This window comes from Gopherus evgoodei, chromosome 1 (genome assembly GCF_007399415.2).
Source record: "Gopherus evgoodei ecotype Sinaloan lineage chromosome 1, rGopEvg1_v1.p, whole genome shotgun sequence".
NCBI lineage: Eukaryota > Metazoa > Chordata > Testudines > Testudinidae > Gopherus > Gopherus evgoodei.
In genome coordinates this window covers 57,587,083-57,608,662 of record NC_044322.1, presented here as the reverse complement: position 1 = coordinate 57,608,662, position 21,580 = coordinate 57,587,083, and the positions used below count along the sequence as shown (strand labels likewise).

Here is a 21,580-nt window from a genome sequence, read left to right as displayed (position 1 = left end):
TTTCCAGAGAATACTAATCATAAGTGGTCACTACAGAAAAAACAAACAAGCCATTTCACTGTTCCTCAGGGTGGGATCTGTCTTCCTAAGTGTGTGTACAGCACCTAACATGATGGGACTCCATTCATGACAGGTACCTTCTGGTGCTCCTATGATACAGATTATATAGGTATACATGACAATAAGATTATCAGGCTCAGATAGGATGTGGCAGATTCATAGAGTTTTAAGACCAGAAGGGACTGTTATGGGTACACAATTAAATACATTTTAAAAGTCTGATCTGCCAACACCAAGTGTTTCTGCATCAAGTGCATAATGCTCAGTCGACCTAAAGCACAACAATAGTAATTTGGGAAGTGAGCTTGAGAGACACAGTTCAATGGGAAGAAGTTAGGTGCTCAGTATACCCACCTTCCCCTGCCCCAACCCCAGGAAATTAAGAAGTCCAACCCTACCCTGGCTGAACATTAAACACAATGTTAAGACTTTGCAGACTGAGACTCTAAGAGAGTTCCCTCCACAGTGACATGCAGAGAACTTTCCAGTCGTAAGACAGTAAGTATAGCACATTGTGATACTTCTAGCAAAAACAACAGGCACTTTTACTGTTTCTCTTCCACTCTCCACCTCAGATAGTAAAGGGCCATTCAGCTCAGATATTCCCACCCTTCATGTTAGGCACCACGACAATGGCCCCAAAATTGTGTTTTCCTTCCTCAATATACAGTTGTACTGTCTGCCTGGACTCAGGTACATAGTGTTTCTCTATGGTACAAATGTAACCTGCAAATCTTACTCAGTTCCATTCTGGTTCCTGCATCACCACAGAAATGTGTGCAGTCCAGAGCTGGTTGATTGCGTTGGTGGGGAATAGGGTGGCCAGATGTCCCTATTTTATAGGGACAGTCCAGATTATATAGGGACAGTCCCGATTTAAGGATATTTTTCGTATATAGGCTCCTATTACCCCTCACCCCTTGTCTTGATTTTTCACACTTGCTGTCTGGTCACCCTAGTGGGGAAGCTGTTTGCAAAATTCGGAGGGAGGAGGAAGCACTGACTCCAAATATTCTACTCATGATACCCAAGCCACTCGTTAAAGGAGTAAACTGCTTACAACAAAACTTCTGTAACTCTACATTCTCTATCAACGTAACAAGTTTCCATCAAACTAATGGGTCCCTAATTCTGTTAGCTTTATAGTTAAAGGATCCACACTTGGTTCTGTCATTACCTAATTGAAGATACCTGTAATTGTTTGCAGATGAGTTTGTAGCTGGACTGTGTCTAATTTTATCGTGCTTGCTTTCTTCTAACGTAAAAATCTACTTGTGTGGGACAGTGCTATGGTAGTACTAGACAGAATGAAATTAAATTCACCATGTAGTCTGAGGATTATAAGATGTTGGAAAGCCATAATATCTCTTCAGTATTTGCAGGAGGTCCTAGCTCATTGCCTGTTGGATTTTCAGTGGAGTGCTTTGGATACAAATGTCTCAGTGTACTGTTTAAAACAAAAACAAAAAAGTAGACTGCCAGGATTTTTTTTCTCATTCTGTAGTTTCTGTGGAGTCCAGCTGTTCTGCTGTAGGTCTTGGCAATCAAGATGGTATTTTATTACCCACTTTATTGACTGGTGCAGTTTGCAAATGTTGCAGACTTGCTACTATTTTGAAGATTTCTCAAATTTAAGAAACAGGCTTTCAGAATAATTATAGTGTAATAAATCACCGAAATGCATCAGAGAATGAAAATAAGTTGACTGTGTCAAGAGGTGTACACTGCGAACTTCTGAATTCATATTGCTGTTCTGACACTGGGATGTGAACTCTCTCTAGCTTTGGACGAGTCACTTAATCTCTTTGTGTCTGTTCCTTTATTTGTGAAGTGGGGTTATTATTTATGCGTGTTATAGAGGTACTAAAGATTGATTGATCATTCCACATGTTGATTTTTTTGGAGAGGAAAAGCAGGATGTAGCTGCAGAATGTTTTATTATTATTAAATACAGTAGTACTCTGTTCAGAGAAATACCCAGAGAATGTGTTGCGTGCAGGGCCGGCTCCAGGCACCAGCCCAGCAAGTGGCTGCTTGAGGCGGCCAACGGTGAGGGGCGGCACGTCCAGGTCTTTGGCGGCAAAGCAGTGGCAGGTCCCTCACTCTCTCGGAGCGAAGGACCAGCCGCTGAACTGCCGCCGAAGACTGAAGCAGCAGCAGTAAAGCTGCAGATCGTGATCGCAGCTTCTTTTTTCTTTTTTGCTGCTTGGAGTGGCAAAAGCCCTGGAGCTGGCCCTGGTTGCATGTACATCTTTTTTAAAAAAGGTATTTTAATTCATAGATTGAGTATGAAAAAAAGAAAAAAGAAGATGGAAAACGAGCTCGGGCTGATAAGCAGCAAGTGTTGGACATGCTTTTTTCTGCCTTTGAAAAACACCAGTATTACAACATTAAGGACTTGGTGGACATAACCAAACAGCCTGTGGTATGTATGTGTTTATAATAGCCTTCGTAACATATTTTTCAGTAATGACCACTACAAAATATATTGATATATTAGGAATGTGCCTTTTATACTTACAATACATAGTCTTAAAAATATATACCTTTTAAATGTATATATTGTGTGTGTTTATAGTAAAGAGAGGTAAGTTGGCACAAAATTTTAAGATACAAAATATTGTAGAGACTAAATCCTCCCTTGACAAAGAGATGGGTAAAATAATAGATCTCTTCTGTGTTTGGCTTCTGTGTTTTAATGCTAGAAATCAGAATATGTATCCATGTAAATAGGTAGAAAAAAGTCAAATATCCTATTTCAGGCCTCAAATACATTTAATATTAAATATTCTCATTATTGCCAACATTTAGACTTTTAAAATTCCACTTTGGGGGGGAGATGGGGAAGTTCTGGCTTTTTTCTACCTCATTTGTGTGTGGGACTGTTTAGGATGAAAATAAAACATGAAAAGAAACCCACAAATACATACTCAAAAATGGGCCTTGGGAGAGTAGCCCTGTCCCTTCTTTCCCTGGATGAAGTGACATTCCACCACCTCACTGTGTTCTATATCCCCCCCAGCAGACTCCAGCCCTTGGATTTCTTTTCTGTTTCCCTTTCCCATCCTGGCAGATCCCAACTGCGCCTTCTGGCAAGTGCCAGCAGTCCTGTGCAGGGGAGAGACTGCCTTTTATGCCCTGCTATTTCTGGCAGGGGAAGTGGAAAAGGAGTTGCACCCATGGGATTTTGTCTCTTTCTCCAGTTCCCTGGGATTTCTGTCTTTATGGATACCCTTAGCAAAGCATCGTGAAGTGCAGAGCTGCTGTTCAGCCTGTCTTAACTCCATGGTTCTCTCCCTTGTGCACCCCCCCCCCCAACCCCGCCCCAGAACTGTAAGTAGCCTGCTGAACACAATAGCAAACCCTGGAGACCAGTAGTAGGAACTGCAGCAGCTCTGGCTAATTTTCTGAGCTCCTTCCAGCACTCCATGTTATATACACAACCGAAATAGTGGCCCAAATCATAACATAAAACCTTTAGATCCATATATTCCTTATTATAATAGAGTGAATACACATGTCAGTTTTGCTCACTTAATACGTATCAAATGTGGAGATGTGTGAGTAAATAGTTATTTAAAAATTTTAACCAGTTAAATGTTAATATCAGGGTTGGAAGGGGCCTCAGGAGGTCGTCTAGTCCAACCCCCTGCTCAAAGCAGGACCAATCCCCTAACAGATTTTTGCCCCAGATCCCTAAATGGCCTCCTCAAGGATTGAACTCACAACCCTGGGTTTGGGCCAATGCTCAAACCACTGAGCTATCCCTCCTCCCCATGACGGAATGACCTCCTTCAGCAGGGCCACAAAGCCATGATTCTCTTATTCAGATATGTGAAGGCTCACTTGTTCTGCAACACAAAGAAGAAACAAGCTGATTAATTCATCCATTTCTCTGTTCATTTGTTTATTGTACAAGTAAACTCTTCATCTGTTGGGAGGGGGAGGGTGTAGGGACACAAGCTGAGAGTTGGTGTGGGAGGAAGATGAGGGCTGAGTTGTGTGGAGGGAATGGGGAAGGGAATCATGTGTTCTCAATTTAAAAAAAAAAAAAAAAAAAAAAGATTAAAATGTACCAGTAATATGTGACCTATCATCATCCTGATTGCTTTGCTTATGTGTTGTACCCCTTAGTCACACCTTTTGTCCTCGTCTTTTCAGGCTGTTCTTACTGGAAGCAGGGACTTTGTCATCTTCTATATTTGAAAAGCACATAGCACAATCTGGGCTCTACACCAATTTAAATAATATCTCTCACTTTTGTTTTATTCCCATGAAAGAAATTATTCAGCTCATAGTGTGGTGGATCTATATTAATTAATGACTCTAATCTCAGTGAGGTTCTATTGCTTTTAACCGGGGAACTCTTAATAATGATACAATATATCTAAATTTATATTCTGTTCCAACCCAGTACCACATTTTCCTGGTCCCTTGAGCTGAACCTGCAAGTTTATCTGAAGACTACCAAAATTTTACAGCTGTTGAACCCTTTCCCTCTCAGTATGTTCTGCAGTGTCTGTTCAGAAGAACGTGATATATAGTTGCCTCTTCCTTTTTACTTTTTTGATGGATGTTTGCTGATTCCCCTACACCCAAATATTAATGGTGATAGTACAGCCTGTGCTTGGCTGCCTTCTTCTTTGTTCACATGATATTCAGTGTAGTGATAACTTAGAAATGTTCTTTCAATATGTCACCTACCCCTCACACAAAATTATCATGCTAAGTTTCTAACTGTTTCCTTTAAGTACTTCTCTAGTAAGCATTTTCTAAATGGAAACAATTCCATTAGCAGCTATCAGCTATTTATTTCCTGCCCTTCGGCCTATTTTCATTCCAATGTGCCAATTTTCTCTGTGCCCGTAGACATTAATCTCTAGTGTGAAACATTTTTTCCAAAAATATAGTATCTGTTCCTATAACCCACTGGGTTTTCATTGTTGCTATAGCAGCTCTGCTTTGCGCGCGCGCGCACACACACACACCCCAACAGGTTGAATAGATATTTTCTCTTCTTACTTATTGTAAAGAGGTTGGCTGTTAATTAAACTCTGCCTAAGTGTTCGCTGCTTGATTTTCTAAAATAGCTTTTAAGACTTTCTTGGTATGTAATTTTTCCTCTAGGTTTCTAAATGCTGTGGTTATTTTCGGAATTGACTAAAAGGTTTTGCCAATTCTTTTTCAGCTATGTTAGAATTAATCTATTGATGCTTACCTCACTGGGTGTTAATGTTTAAAATTCACTTAGCAAAACAGTCAGAAACTTAGTTAATCAAATAGCAAAAAATTCCAGTATTTTATGTGTGATTTTAAATAGCATCCTTCTGACACTTTTGAGGAGTACATTGGTGTATGTTGGATCCGACATTATATTTATTCTGAAGTCCTGTAAACACAGAGCAGGTCTCCTGTGAATTCTAATACATTTTATATTTTAACTTCAAAATAATATAAACACGTACAAATTACACTATGATAATAGCCAAATCTACTCTCCTTTACCCTGATCTAAATATAGAGTAACTCCATAGAAGTTGTTGGAGTTGTTCCAGACTTAAACTGAATAAATAACAAAGAACAGAATTTATCTGGTGTGTAAACAGTAAAATATTCACTAAAGAATGGGAGTACTATGTCTAATTTGAATTGTATTATTTATAAATGGCTAATAATGAGGACTATTTATAATTATTTCTAACACTTAAGCTTAGTCCACTTGTTCTCAAGTGTTTTTGCATTCCTCATAAGTTTTGAAAAAACATTGTACAGAGCTTAGATGTTGATGCACTCTGCAGCTTCTCAAGTATGTTTTCACTATAATGCCACACTAACATTTCACTCTCCATTTAAAAAACTGTATTGAGGCTTCTCAGACCTTAAAAAATGCAGTAGCAGTAAGATCTTCTTATGCTGTAACTTCAGTCTTTGAAATTTTGGAGGCATTTTTCCCAAAGCAAAAAATTGAAAGACTTTGCTTGCGAATGGTTTACTAGGTGAGCTCCTTTTTAATTGCAGAATATTTGAGCAATATTGGTACAGTAATGTCTGATCCCATAGCTCTTAGTGCATGTAATAAATGTCATGAGGTAACATTAAAATAGTGGATATTGCTGAAGAACAGAAAGCAATGAGCAGTAGCTGATGATTCAGTTTATTTTGAGTTTTTTCAGCCAAACCACTGGAAGATACTGTGCCAGGACATCAGACTTCCTTGCCAATGCAGCCTCTGTAATCTTCCTTCTAGCCTGAGCAGTGGGAAGTTCAAAAGTTGCACTGAAATCACATTCTTCTCATTACTGTTTATTTTTCTGTCAATGGGGATTGGTTTATCAAATAATCTGTATTGCTCTAGACAAGAGTTTTCCAGTTTGGCTTTTTAATAAAGTTCCTGTTTCTTTCTGTTGCCCTCTTCAGATTTTGCTGACAGTGGTAGCATTCACTGATAGTAGCATTCTCACTCCCATACTTTTCAATTGCTCTTAATTTTCTCAATTTAATGTGCCACAAGTTTGAGATAATATTGTATTTGGAGGCTTTAACTTGGTGAGGTTGCACAACTGTGCTGTATTTTATTTTGGGCGAGTTTTCAAATATACAGGATGTGCAGTGTAGCCAAGTTAACATTGTGTTTAAAAAAAAACCTTCAAAATTTTGGAATTTTTTGACTTTTTTCTATGCTTTGTTTCTTTCATATTGCATTAATTAACTCTTGCACGTAATATTGAATATGCTTGAGTTTTTTATAATCATCTATAAGAGATGGGCAACAAGTTTCTTGGAGAAATTGCCCTTTTAATTATGTTCTGACCAGAGGCTCTTATATGCATGTATCAGGGAAAGAGACTGCTACAACTCCTAGTAGTTTCAATGGGTTTAGAGAAGGTTTAATTTCATTATCACTTTCTTCACTTCAAAAAGAATTGCTTTTATATTAGGGATCAAGATCTGAAGCAAAGGGCAAGTGTAAAGGGATAAAGAAGGATGTGAAAAGCAAAGAAGAGGGACAGGGAATGGGTGTAATGTGAGGCACTGAGAAAAACTTACTGTGTGACAGAAAAAAATCAACTTGAAACTGATAGTCAGTTGGCCTTAAGAACATTTGAGACAAATGGTAGATGAGGCCATCCAGGTATCAGGAGCATTTGCAGGTGCAGTTATGCTCAAAGAGAAGTCTCTCTAAAAAAGACACCACTCACTTCTGTCCCTGTAGATTTAAAAGTGGACAGAGCCATCAAGCAAAGGCTCAGGAACTAAATCCTGGGCCTGAAGTTGAGAAATGAATTGACGATACACAATTCATGCATCTAAGATCATCTGAACACTTTTGCCTTATCTACATATGTACATACCTGGGCAGAAAATAATCTAGCATCGCCTTCCACAAAAATCTGTGAATCCCTAATAATAACAACAACCAGATTCTAAAAATAGAGTTTTAACATCAATTAGGGGTGTGGAATGAAGGTTGTCTTTGGTTGAATTATGATGTAGTTGACTACTTTTTCAGACTCAGTGGTGTGATTCAGTAATGTAATCTACTTATTGTTTGTTGCCAAGTAATTTTGTAATTAGTGCTATGTATTCAGTGAAACACGGCTAGTTAATTAATTGATGTCCTTTATAATGGTTCTGTATCTGCCCAAGGAGACTCTTGCTTTTGTTGTTTATTTCAGCTTCAGCATTTTCAAGGCATTCTCTTCATAAAGGGAGAATATTTATGGAAATTGCCTTAAATCTCTAATCACTTACAATTTTTCTTCAGACTGCAAAAAACAAAAAAAACCACGAAACTTACTTGTGGTGATATGGGAATTCTAGATGCAGACTGGTATATTTATTATGCTCATTTGTGTGTTAATACTTAGACATTCAGTCTAATCTAACAGTGTAATTGTTCCAGTGGAATGTAGCTGTTTTGGGAGGTGTTGGTCACAGAGGGGGAGGTGATCTTTTAGGGTAGGCTACACAGCAAAAACAAACAAACAAACAAAAATCCATGGCAGCAAGTCTCTGAGCCCAGGCCAACTGACTCAGGCCCATGCTGCAGGGCTAGAAATATCAGAGTAGAGGTTCAGGCTCAGACTGGAGCCTGGGCTCCTAGCCCCTGCCCTTTCATCAGGTTACAGAGCGCAAGTTTCCATCCAAGCCCAAATGTCTACACTGCTATTTTAAGCTCTACGGTGTGAGACGCATGAGCTTGAGTCAGTTGACCCAGGCTCTGAGACTCAGTGCTGTGGATCTTTTTGCTGTGTGGACATACCCTTGGGCAGCCAGAACCAAAGCCAGGGAGGGTTTTGAATATCGGAACAGAGACCTTGAATTGGACTGTGTAATCAAAGGGGAGCAAGTGCTGATGGTAGAGAATGGAGTGATGTACTCATGATCATCGGTGTTGGTAAGCAGACAGAAAGTGGGAGCATTTTCTTCCAGTTGGAGCTTTTTCAGGGCACATCGTTTCATTCCAAGAGATGAGTTCCACTAATCAGCCTGAAGATCACTAAAGGCATGGATCACTTGGCCAGGAGCGAGTGCAATAGCAATCTTCGGCCCAGTGCAGTCTTCAGGCCACTTGCAGATGAAAGTGGGTGGCTTAGTTGCTATGACTATTTGAGCACCCAATAGCACTGAGTAATCCAAAGGATGCTTAGGCTATAATAAGCCAGTGCAGGATATGAGTGAGTAGATGAATTCTCTTTAATGACTTCATTGTGCCATCTGGATGCTAATTTCCACTAGGCATTGTGAAAGCTGGGAGATGGAGTTAGGTTAGGTGTAAAGGAGAGGAGCGGGGATCAAGTTGTAACATGCATAATCTTGACACTTCAGCCCAGGGCCGGCTCCAGGGGGTTTGCTGCCCCAAGCAGCCAAAAACAAAACAAAACAAAAAAGCAGCCACGGTTGCGATCTGCAGCAATTCAGCGGGAGGTCCTTTGCTCCCAGTGGGAGTGAGGGACCCTCCGCCGAATTGCCGCCAAATACCTGAAAGTGCCGCCCCGCTCCGGAGTGGCCGCCTCAAGCACCTGCTTGATAAGCTGGTGCCTGGAGCCGGCCCTGCTTCAGCCCATATCATTTCACCCTCTCCAACCATTAATAATAATGTGGAGTCTTGGGTTTTGTCTGACTCTCCAGGAGAGGCCTTTAGAGATGGGGGAACAGTTGCTTGTAATGACCTTCTGGATTCAGACTGAGAGGAAGGACCTGAGCCAGTGGGGGATGGGCTTTATTTGTAATTTTAACTAGACTATTTTGCCGTTGGAAGAGTTGTTCCTAGAACTTACATTTTCTAGGTAACAGCAGCAGTTTTTGTATAGTAGATCCATTATGATGGAGTGATGATGGCACCTTAGGTAAGGTTGTGTTATGGAGTTTGGTTTTAACAGAAGCTTTAAACCCTTTATTTTGTAAAAATCTCTTTGAAGTGGCAAAACCCAAAAGACAGAATATACGCTTTGAGCACTGTCTGACTTTTTCGTGGTGGCTTGTTGAAAAGTGAATTGATGCACTGAGAATAAGCATTTAAAAATAGCATCTTTTGGCAGTTTTTCCCCTATGGGATTGCCTTTTCTTTGTACCCCTTTTGCAATAAATCTAAAAAACTCTGAGACCTGTCCTCTGGCAACATTGTTGCTCCTCATGTCCTGATTCCTAAATATCAGTTATACATTGATCGTGTTTGTCTACAGAATATTTTATAACTTCTTAGCCATAACATAAAATATGTTCCAAGCTGAACCCATCGCGTTTTAATTTGATGACAAATCTTCCGCAGTATGAATGCCAAAAACTACTGACTGAGGCTGAAAATAAAGAGGTTTGCGCACACTCCCTCCCCTTCTCCAAAGAGACCCCCATAGCCATGGAGAAATTACTCTGAAATGGGAAAGGACACTAGGGATTCAAATCTCATCTCTTTGGTGCTGTTTTAAATGTCCTTGCTATTTACTGTTTATCATTGATGACAACAGTGAATCCCAACCTAGAAGACAGTGAGGGAAGAGCTGCTGTCCATATAGTCACTGTTAAATGTGCAGGGTTGCTCTTGGTGTACTTGCTTTCAGTAACTTTAATGGGCATAAAATGTTATATCGACCCTGAGGCATATCACAGTCTCTTTCCCTCTTCCAGAGGGTCAACGTGTGAACAGCCTGAACATATTTTCTCTCTGAGTTATAGAGAGGGGCACCACTTCTTATCCCTGACTCTGGCGAGCTTTTTCACTGAGGTACACCAAAGCTTGAGGAAAAACTAGGAATTTAGCTAATAAAAACTATTTTGTGATAGCTAAGCCTGTGACAGGACATGTCCCATCCGTCCAGAACCTTAAAAGCCTTGAAATAAGCTAAGCCAAGGGAAAAGACTTGTTTATTCCTTTTCGTCTTCATAGTGCCTGTAACACACTCCGACATATCTGAAGTCTTCAGCTCCCATCTCCAACTGATACCCAATATCAATATGTAGCCCAGCCTCATCTAGCCTTACACTCTAATACAAAATCCTAACAATGACCTCAGCAATGTTACGACAAAATGACTTCCCAAAAGCATGCAGTGTGTGACAGTCAGATGTGTTGATCTGATAGTATATAAATGATAGGAAAGCATTTGAGGTCTCTGTTAAGGATTTGTGCTAGAGTGCAAATTTGATAGAGATTGAAGGAAAATCCAAGTGCTTTTCTTTTAAATGTAGCGTTGGTTTACATTACGGGTAGTTGAGGTCTGTGAGTTTTTGATCAAGGGAGATAATATTGCAGCTCTACTCTCCCTTAGTTTCTCTTGATGGGGATAAAAGGTGGTTTTTAGAATGTGTTAGTTAGAACATTGCTACCTAAAAGATTCTTAAAATACACCTTTTTATTCTAATAAAAAGAAACCTTAGAATCAGCGCTCCTATGAAGTGTTTACCTTTTACCCTCTGTTGCCAACCTTCCTGCCCCCCTCCCCAATTGTGGAAAAAGGGATAGGTTCCCCTACCGGTTATTTTTTTCTCTCTAGTCTGACTCAGGACTCGCTGAAAACAAGGGGAAGTTTCTCAAGCAGGGAAGTGCAACAAAAGCAAGCTAATGACCTCAGTGTCAGTCCTATTTTGCATTATTCTTGTGAACTTGTTTTGACTGTTCCCACAAGAGAGACTTCCTTTGTTACTTTCTGATATAATTTTGAGTTATATTAAAGAGAGAGACGCTAGGATTGGCAAAGAAATCTCATTTCTACGCATGCCCAAAGCTCCCAGTCCCTGCTCTCCAGTTTTTGGCACTGGATATGGAGAATGCTTTGTTGTTTTCACAGGATTTGGGGGTGCAGGGATTTTATCTAGCACTCCAGAATCCACCCATATACAAGGTAAATAAACTAACTTAAAACAATTATTGACACATTTTTAAAAATAAATCTTTTTTTTTAAATAAAACTCTTAACAGTTTCTAAATTCTGTTTAAACTTAATTTTAATCCTATTCACAGTGTCTTTAAACCATGTTTAAAGTGAGTTTTAAAGCCATGCTTCAGGTAACAGTTTAATCCCAGAGTAGACAGGGACTAAATGTCCTTAAATTTCCTCACAAAGTTCAAATAAAGTTAATCAAATCTTGTTCTCAGAAAAGCCTGTCTTTTCAGTTTGATCTAAAAAAAATAAAGTGCCTAGTTCTCTGAATTCTGTTGAGAAATGCCTATAAGTATTGTATTCCTCATGCTATGCTTTCTCTTCCACAGAAGCATTTTGCAGTTGTGTGACCTGTCTTCTAAGCCGTAACTTAATCAAATCAGTCCAATAACTGCCTACATATATTTGCTTAATGTGGTTGGGTGGGTATATAGCTTTTGTTGTGCTTAATTCCCATGGACTTCAGTGGTAGCTGTGCACATCTTCAAGGGTAGAATTTGGCCTTGATTTCATAAATATATCTTAATCCAGGGGTGAGCAAACTTTTTGGGCCGAGGACCACATCTGGGTGGGGAAATTGTATGCAGGGCTGGGGCAGGGGGTTGGGGTGCAGGAGAGAGTGCGGGGTGTGGAAGGGGGCCACAGTTCCCCATTCCTGGCCAATAGGAGCTGCGGGGGACAGTGTCTGGAGGCAAGGACAATGCATATGGAGCCCTCGGCCCCCCACTCTCATCCGGGGGCCACTTAGCTACCAGGGGCAGTCCCGCAGGCTGGATCCAATTTTGCACTTCTTAGCATAGCTTGACAGTGCTTGGGACTAAGACAGGGAGGCCATGCTATGAAGTGCAGTGTTGCCTGTGCACAAGAGTTGAAAATGAATGCATGTTTAATTCCATGTGTGCATGCGTCAGTGTACTTGCATGCAGTTCCTGTTAAATTGTACATATGGCATGCACGTTTTTGAAAATGTACTGCACACTACCAGTATCATTTTAACAAAAAAACTCACATAATTGATCTGCATGGCCTAGAATCATGTATGAATACTCAGTCAGGAAGCTGAAAAGTCTGTCTAGTTTATAATATGAAAGCAGCTGTATATTGTTTGGAGGGAAGCTCATCTGTACTCACAGACGCAGTCTGTTAGTCTATAAGGTGCCACAGGATTCTTTGCTGCTTTTACAGATCCAGACTAACACGGCTACCCCTCTGATACTAAACACAGTAATGTGCATCTCAGTTTCCTTTAATCTATTGCTGCCACCTGCTGGGGTTAGTGCTCTATGTCTATGGCACTTAAAACTCAGACACTGAAGAGTCATCCATGCAGTACAAAATGAACCTTGTGTTCTTTGTTTGCCATTTGTACCAATGATAATTTTAATTGAAGACCTAAAAAGGATAATGAAAAAGTAGTTCTTTTGTATGTGTGGTCGATTATTAATCCAGGTTTATTTATAATCATTACATAATGAAGGGGAAATTATTTTAAAATATCCTCAGAATGCATTTTAAGAATGATTTTCCTACATAAATCTAATTAGAATAACATTTTTACAGAACTGGTGATAGAGACTATGCTTAGTAAAATTTTGATGTGGGAGAATACTAATGATCAGAATCCAGGTTCTTAAAGCCAAAAAATAAAGTTGGCCAAATCTTTCTTGCATACGTTCATCTCAGTCTCTGCTCCAAGTAGAACTTGGGGTGGAGATAAAATTGCACAAGGATGAGAGGGGGGCTGTTGTATCAACACTTCTGCTTTCCATGGGCTCATCTGTAAGAGAAAGATTAGGCAGATGTTATCACTTAGTGTCACTAGAGATGTAAAAGCTGTAAAAGTTCTAACAAACACAGATCAATACATTTTGTAGAATGAGTTTGAAAATGCTCACACTATAAATCTTAGGTAGTGATTCTCAAACTGTGGTTGCTATAGTATTCCAGGGTAGGCAGTACCTGAATATCTAATCCTTAACAAACAAACAAACAAAAACAGCAAAACTTTCCAACATACATTATAAAGAATCAAAAGAAGCAACAACCCGAATTTTTTTCTTTGTAGTTAATCTTTAGATGTAATCATTGTTAGCTATTTCACGTTCAAAAACCTGATTAGTTTTACCCAGCTTGTAAGCTCTTTGGGGCAGGGACCAATATCTACTTCTGTTTGTACAGTGCCAGAATAGTAGGGCCATGATCCTGACTGGGGACTGTGGGCACTGCAATAATATAAATGGTAAATAAAATATCTGGAACAAATGAAATCCTAACAATTGTATAAGTCTATTAGAAGGTGGGGTTGGTAAAATTGTAAGTAATGATGAAGGGAAAGCATTTTTCAATACATACTTGTTCTTTATTTGGAAGAAAGCAAGATGATATACTCACATCTTAAAGGGATGACCTTTTTTTTTATCACAACTATTCTGACAGTAATTAGGTAGGATGTTAAATAATTACTAAAGTTAAACATTTTAAAATCTGCAGGACCACATAACTTTCACCCAAGAGTTTTAAAACAATTGGCTAAGATGCTTTCTGAGGTATTGAATGTTGATATTTAACAAATCCTATGGAGTACTGACACTAAGTACAAACTTGAGGTGACAAAAGCAAGGATCAGTGTAGCAATCTGAAATAAAAGGTTGCAACCTCTGGCTAAGAGCAGATGGGAAAAAACCACTGTTGGTCACTAGTGTCATCTGCACATTCAGAAGCAGCTGAGGATCCAGTAAACGAGCGGTACAGTAACTCCTTGTTTAACGTTGTAGTTATGTTCCTGAAAAAATGCGACTTTAAGCGAAACGATGTTGAGCAAATCCAATTTGCCCATAAGAATTAATGTAAATGAGGGGGTTAGGTTCCAGGGAAATGTTTTTTCACCAGACAAAAAACTATATATTATAGAGATATATATACACACACAGTATACGTTTTAAACAAACAGTGTAATACTGTTCACAGCTATGATGATTGTGAAGCTTGGTTGAGGTGGTGAAGTTAGAGGGTGGAAGAAGAAGGGATATTTCCCAGGGAATGCCTTGCTGCTAAATGATGAACTAGCACCCAGCTGAGCCCTCAAGGGTTAACACGTTGTTAATGTAGCCTCTCACCCAAGGCAGCATGAACACAAGGGAGGGGAAACAGCATAGCAGACAAAGACAGACACACACCTCGTTTGTGGGGGAGAGAGAGAGATGCACGCTGCCCCTTCAAGTAAGCTGACCCTCTCTTAAGTGCGTTGTCTTTTTAAGTGGATCAGGAAGTTGAGACAGCAGCTGCTACCCCAAGCTCTCTGTCTCTCTCCGTCTGTCCCCTCCCTGCTCTATATGGAGAAGGGGTAAGCGGGGTGCAGGAGCAGGGGGAGGGGGACACCCTGATGATGTTACCCTCCCTCATTCCCCCCCTGCACAGCAAGCAGGAGTTTTGGGGAGCAGCTCTAAGGTAGAGGGCAGGAGCAGCACGTGGCAGTGGAGGGAGGGACAGCTGAACTGTCGGCAATTGATAGCCTGAAATTGATAGCCTGCTGGGCAGCTGCAGCTCAGGGAACTTAGGGGAGCAGGGAGCTGATAGGGGGGCTGCCGGTCCACCCTGGTTCCAAGTCCCCACAAGCTAGCTGCAACGGGCTGCTCTTCCTGAAAGCAGTGGACAAAGCAGGCAGCTGCCGAAAGACTTTAGAAGGGAGCATTGCACAACTTTAAACAAGCACGTTCCATAATTAGTCAGCAACGTAATAATGAAACATCATTATCTGAGATGACTTTAAGTGAGGAGTTATTGTACTGCCAATAGACTGAGTCATAGTCATGGAGTTTAAGGCCATGAAGGGACCACCAGATCATCAAGTCTGATTGCCTGTATATCACAGGCCATCAACGCTAAACCCAACAACCAAAATTAGACCAAAGTATAACAGCCCAGAATAGACTAGACTATTATGTGCCACAGGCAGGGAATAGGAGGGACCAAGGTGCACCTATTCCTGAGCCCCTGCCATGGCAGGGAAATGAGATATACCCAGATAATCCTGGCAAGTGAGCCTCACTGACACACTGCAAAGGAAGGTGGAAAATCCCTGAGGTCACTGCCAGTCTGACCTGGGCGGAAATTCCTTCCCAATCCCACATATGGCGATCACTTAGATCATGACCATGTGAGCAAGAACCAGCCAGCCAAGCATCTGAGAGAGGATGCTTGATGCCTTCTTAAAGCCCTGGCCCTCCCCATCCAGTGGTCCATCTCCAGCTGTAGCCATCCCTACTGCTTCAGAGGAAGAAGATTAAAAAATTCCAGAATATGTGGGGTGGGGGGGAAGAGTCCCTTCTTGACCCCCACAGGTAGCTGGCTAAAACATGAGCTTTTAGGAGCGTAAGATATAAACCACAAATGAGCTCCAGGGATGCTAAGCCCTGCCCCTTGCCATCAGAAGCAACACGGTCATACAGTTGCACTCATAAATTTGTTCTACTCTCTCAAAACTAGTTAAGGTGTTTTCCTCCACAACTTGTATTGGGAGGCTATTCCAGAGCCTTACCTGTCTGATGGTTAGGAACCTTCTAATTTCCAGCCTAAATCTGTTCACAGCCAGCTTTATATTCATTTGTTCTTGTGCCAAATGTCCTTAAGCTGAAATAGTTCTTCACCCTCCCAGGGTACATCTACACTATGGGATTGTTCCGATTTTACATAAACCGGTTTTGTAAAACAGCTTGTATAAAGTCGAGTGCACGCGGCCACACTAGGCACATTAATTCAGTGGTGTGCGTCCATGGTCCGAGGCTAGCGTCAATTTCTGGAGCGTTGCACTGTGGGTAGCTATCCCATAGCTAACCCATAGTTCCCGCAGTCTCCCCCACCCCTTGGAATTCTGGGTTGAGATCCCAGTACCTGATGGGGCAAAAATCATTGTCGAAGTAATTCCCTTGCTGCAGCCATTTAAACAGACTAGCCAGCAAATCACCTGGCCGCTGATTACGCGCAGCCAGACACCAGGGCGATTAAAAGAGCACACCAGGAAGCAGTGTGCATCAGAGAAGCTTTGAATACGAATTTCATCACAGGCCAGGGTCCGGTGTAACTGTTGTGTTTGTTTCCCCTTGATGAACGCCCCCCCTTGATTGACTCATTCCCTGTAAGCAACCCACCCTCCCCCTTCTATTACAGCTTGCTTAAGGAAATAAAGTCACTATCGTTTAAAAATTAAAAAAGTACCGCAAGGGGTACTTTTCAATGGTGCTGCAAGCGCTGGTGGATCACAAGGGACGTTACACCAACATCCACGTGGGATGGCCAAGAAGGGTTCATGACACTCGCGTCTTCAGGAACACTAGTCTGTTTAAACGGCTGCAGCAAGGGAATTACTTCCCAGACCAGAAAATAACAATTGGGGATGTTGAAATGCCTGTAGTTATCCTGGGTGACCCAGCCTACCCCTTGATGCCATGGCTCATGAAGCCATACACAGGCAGCCTGGACAGTAGTCAGGAGCTGTTCAACTACAGGCTGAGCAAGTGCAGAATGGTGGTAGAATGTGCATTTGGCCGTTTAAAGGCACGCTGGCTCACATTACTGACTCACTCAGACCTCAGCCAAACCAATGTCCCCTTTGTTATTGCTGCTTGCTGTGTGCTCCACAATCTGTGTGAGAGTAAGGGGGAGACCTTTATGGCGGGGTGGGAGGCTGAGGCAAATCACCTGGCCGCTGATTACGCGCAGCCAGACACCAGGGCGATTAAAAGAGCACACCAGGAAGCGGTGTGCATCAGAGAAGCTTTGAATAAAAGTTTCATCACAGGCCAGGGTCTGGTGTAACTGTTGTGTTTGTTTCCCCTTGATGAATGCCCCCCCTTGATTGACTCATTCCCTGTAAGCAACCCACCCTCCCCCTTCTATTACAGCTTGCTTAAGGAAATAAAGTCACAATAAAAATAATGTATTCTTTATTAAAAAATCATTATGAAAAGAGGGAGAGAAATGACAAGGTATCCCTGGTGTGGTTTGGGAGGAGGATAGGAGGGAAGGAAAAGGCCACTAAAAACATTTCAATGTAATGACAACCTTTTGGTTGGGCTGTCCACGGGGGTGGAGTGGGCGGGTGCACGAAGCCTTCCTCCACGCGTTCTTACACGTCTGGCTGAGGAAGATATGGAACGTGGTGAGGGTGGTTACACAGGGGCTGCAGCAGCACTCTGTGACCGCGCTGCTCTTCCTGAAGCTCCACCAGACGTCGGAGGATGTCAGTTTGATCACGCAGCAGCCCCAGCGTTGCATTCTGCCACCGCATATCTTCCTGCCTACACCTCTGATGTTCCTGGCGCCACCTCTTATCTCGAGCGTCCCTCCTATCCTCACCTTCACTGGCATCTTTCCTGTAATTTGATACCACGTCCTTCCACTCATTCAGATGAGCTCTTTCATTGCAGGTCACTTCCATGATATCCGAGAACATTTCATCTCGCGTCTTCTTTTTCCTCCGCCTTATCTGAGATAGCCTTCGGGATGGAGTAGGGAGACTTGAAAAATGTGCAGCTGCATGAGGGAGGGAAAAAAGGGAGAGAAGTATTTAATAAGATACATTTTAGGGAACAATGGTTATACTGTCACAATGAACAACACTATCCACCTTACATAGCACATGTGATTTCACTACAAGGTTGCATTTTAATATTGAGTGCCTGCGGCTCTGGTGTTACAGATCTCACAGACGCAGGCCCGGGCATCAGAATTCAGCTTGCATGCAGCCATGGTAAGCCATTGTCTTTCGGCTTCTGCAGCCTTCATATAACAGTGCCCTCCTTTCCCAAAAACCAAGCAAATCCCGTTCAGTGATGCTTCTTTCCTGTTAACATGCAGCAGCAGAAAAGTCACCTCCCCCCTCCAATTCTGTGGGATGATCGCTTTACCCCTCCCCCCACCACATGGCTGGTATCATGGAAGATCACTGCTAATCACCCCCCTCCCCCCCCCCCCACCGCGTGGCTGGTAGCAGGGATGATCCCTGATAGCCAAACGCGAAAAAGCTCAGCGCTATTTCCCTTCCCCCGCTTGGCTACATGCAAGGAAGGATTTCTTTTAAGCAACAGGCAAACAGCCCAATAGGAATGGCCATCTCTGTCCCCTTACTTAAATTCTTGAATTTCAACTAGGTTACTGTGAACGATATCACTTTCCTGAGGATAACAGAGCGAGATAAAGAACGGATGTTTCTTGAATGCCAGCAATCACCGGGACCATATGCAGCTATGCTTTGTCATGCAGTGATACCCAATTACTTGCTACATGCATGGCGTGGTAAAGTGTCCTACCATGGTGGACGAAACAAGGCTGCCTTGCCCAGAAACCTTCTGCAAAGGCTTTTGGAGTACCTCCAGGAGCACTTCATGGAGATGTCCCTGGAGGATTTCCACTCCATCCCCAGACATGTTAACAAACTTTTCCAGTAACTTTACTGGCCGCGAATGCATCCCAAGCCCTCATGGCAAATCAATCATTAAAAAACGCTTGCTTTTAAACCATGTTTTATATTTACAAAGGTACACTCACCAGAGGTCGCTTCCATGGCTTCACTGTCTGGGATAGTGGCTTGGGAGGGATGGGAGGGTAATTCCATCTGGGTCACAAAAAGCTCCTGGCTCTTGGGGCTAACGGAGTGCTGTGTGCTCTCTGCAAGGTCGTCCTCGTCCTCTTCCTCCTCCTCATCTTCCCCCTCCACAGAATCCTCAGCCATGGTTGAGATTACAACCCCCACCTTGGAATCCATGGGCAGGGGTGGGGTAGTGGTGGCGCAGCCCCCTGAAATTGCATGCAACTCAGCATAGAAGCTACATGTTTTCTGCCCTGACCCGAACCTTCCATTTGCTTCTTGGTTTTCTGGTAGGTTTGTCTGAGCTCCTTAACTTTCACTCTGTACTGCACTGAGTCCCTGGTGTGGCCTTTTTCCATCATAGCCTTGGAAATTTTTTCAAATATTTTTTCATTTTGTCTTTTGGAACAGAGTTCTGTTAGCACTGAATCCTCTCCCCATATAGTGATCAGATCCAGTACCTCCCGTGCGGTCCATGCTGGAGCTCTTTCTCTATTCTCAGGAGACTGCATTGCTACCTGTGCTGATCAGAGCTCCACGCTGGCCAAACAGAAATGCAATTCAAAAGTTTGCGGGGCTTTTCCTGTCTACCTGGCCAGTGCATCCAAGTTCAGATTGCTGTCCAGAGCGGTCACAGTGGTGCACTGTGGGGTACCGCCCGGAGGCCAATACCGTCGATTTGCGGCCACACTAACCCTAATCCGATATGGTAATATCGATTTCAGCGCTACTCCTCTCGTCGGGGAGGAGTACAGAAACCGGTTTAAAGAGCCCTTTATATCGATATAAAGGGCCTCGTAGTGTGGACGGGTGTGACGTCAAATCGGTTTATCGCTGCTAAAATCGGTTTAAACGCGTAGTGTAGACCAGGCCTCAGTTATTTACGCCCCTAATGTATCAGTAGAGGTGACTGGGACAGCCTACAGTCACCTCCTGGAACGCCTACTCTCAGAAGCTCACCATTGGAACATGCGACCTCCTGCCATATTTCTGGGCCTTTGAAGTTGAAGGCACCTCATCACTCAGACTCCTTTGTAGCATTGTAATACTGTCCAATCGAAAGATAAATAAAATTGTTCACACTGGAATTTGTAAAGCATATAGTATCTTCGGCATCTTGCAGCCTTTTGATTTTTCTAATCTCCCAACAAATCAGTATGCTGTGGGATCCTTCTTGCCTCCCGACCTCTGGGTGTTAATGCTTTTTATTTACATGTGCTCTACAGATATATAATCCTCCTTCCCGGGATGTTAAGATACTGCTTCTGTGACACTCCAAGCACCTACTGCCCCAACCTCTGACCCTTAGTTCAGCTCGCTAGAGGTGCTGCACTTCTTAACTAAACAATGAGGCCAACTGAAGAACTGTCTTAGTTGTGACTCAGTAATTCCTTCTCCAGTTCCAAGGATGCATTTTTGACTATTAAATCTACTTCTGCTTTAATATGTATTGTAGTCAAGGGATTTAAAACCTGTCAGCCATTCATTCAAAATGCAATTATTGCACAACTAATCACACAGAATGTCAGAAGTTAGTTCCATTATACTATTAAACCTTATAAAGAAATTATTGGTAATTGTCAGATTGTTTCATTATCATTTTTATTAACAGTGTAAATGTGGGTTGGCAGATCATGTGCATTGTTTTCAGTTAGAACTACAGTAATTGCCTGTCTTTGTAATTTAAATGTTTTGTTCCTTTTCAGATATATTTGAAAGAAATTTTAAGAGAAATAGGCATCTACAATGTTAAGGGAACCCACAAAAACACATGGGAGCTGAAGCCAGAATACAGACATTATCAAGGAGAAGAGAAGAGTGATTAATGCAACTGTTAATGAAGCAAACACAGAGGTTATAGAATAATGGGACTGCACTGAGGGAACACTGCAGTTAAACAGACTGGATTGAGCACAATTCAGTACCAAGAGATATTAAAAAGAGTAATACTTTGTAATTTGCCTGGCTTCATTTTTAAAAACAAATTTCTTGGACGTTTCTATACATTTGTCTTGTTTTTGACAAAAAAATGTACAGAATAAACTTGTATTAGATTTATCTTTATTAGAAACCTTTTGAGTTTTGGCTTTATATTTTAAGTAGTTTTGTTAAATATTGATAACTTTAAATTAAAATATACTTTAGAGGGATCTGTAACTTTGTGTTTTGCATCCCAGCAGTACTGAGCTTTTTACGTCCTATTCTACTGTGTTCCTTAGGGGCCTGATCATCCATAGTTAATACTGATATGGAGTTTAATGGTACTCTGTGCTTTTCAGGATCAGTCTTCAGCCATGACACTCATGGTGATCCTAAGTCTTCCTGAGAACAAATAAAGCTCAGCTTAAAAAAAAACTCTCTGCTAAACTAGTTAATGGGGGAGAGGGGAACCACTACAGTGTATCACTGAGGAAAAACTACTCTGGCCCCATAAGTACAGTGAGGAACGAATAGATCTTTAGTATGTTTGTTTTTTAAAATGTGATCATGTTTTGTGTGTAAGCCTATCAATAAAGAGAACATTTAATTTGTAGCAAATAACATTACGTACATT

The 21,580-nt window shown here is 41.7% G+C and overlaps 1 protein-coding gene across 3 annotated transcripts in view; it reads left to right on the top strand.

Moving 5' to 3' along the window:
• Positions 1-21,176, top strand: part of GTF2F2 (general transcription factor IIF subunit 2) — a 167,957-nt gene extending 146,781 nt beyond the window's left edge. For all 3 annotated transcript variants that reach the window (XM_030565513.1, XM_030565504.1, XM_030565495.1), the window contains 2 exons: positions 2,342-2,485; positions 20,733-21,176. In XM_030565513.1, the coding sequence (XP_030421373.1) occupies positions 2,342-2,485; positions 20,733-20,852 (264 nt within the window). In that variant the 3' untranslated portion in view covers positions 20,853-21,176. The remainder of the gene's footprint in view (positions 1-2,341; positions 2,486-20,732) is intronic.
• Positions 21,177-21,580: the final 404 nt, after the last annotated feature.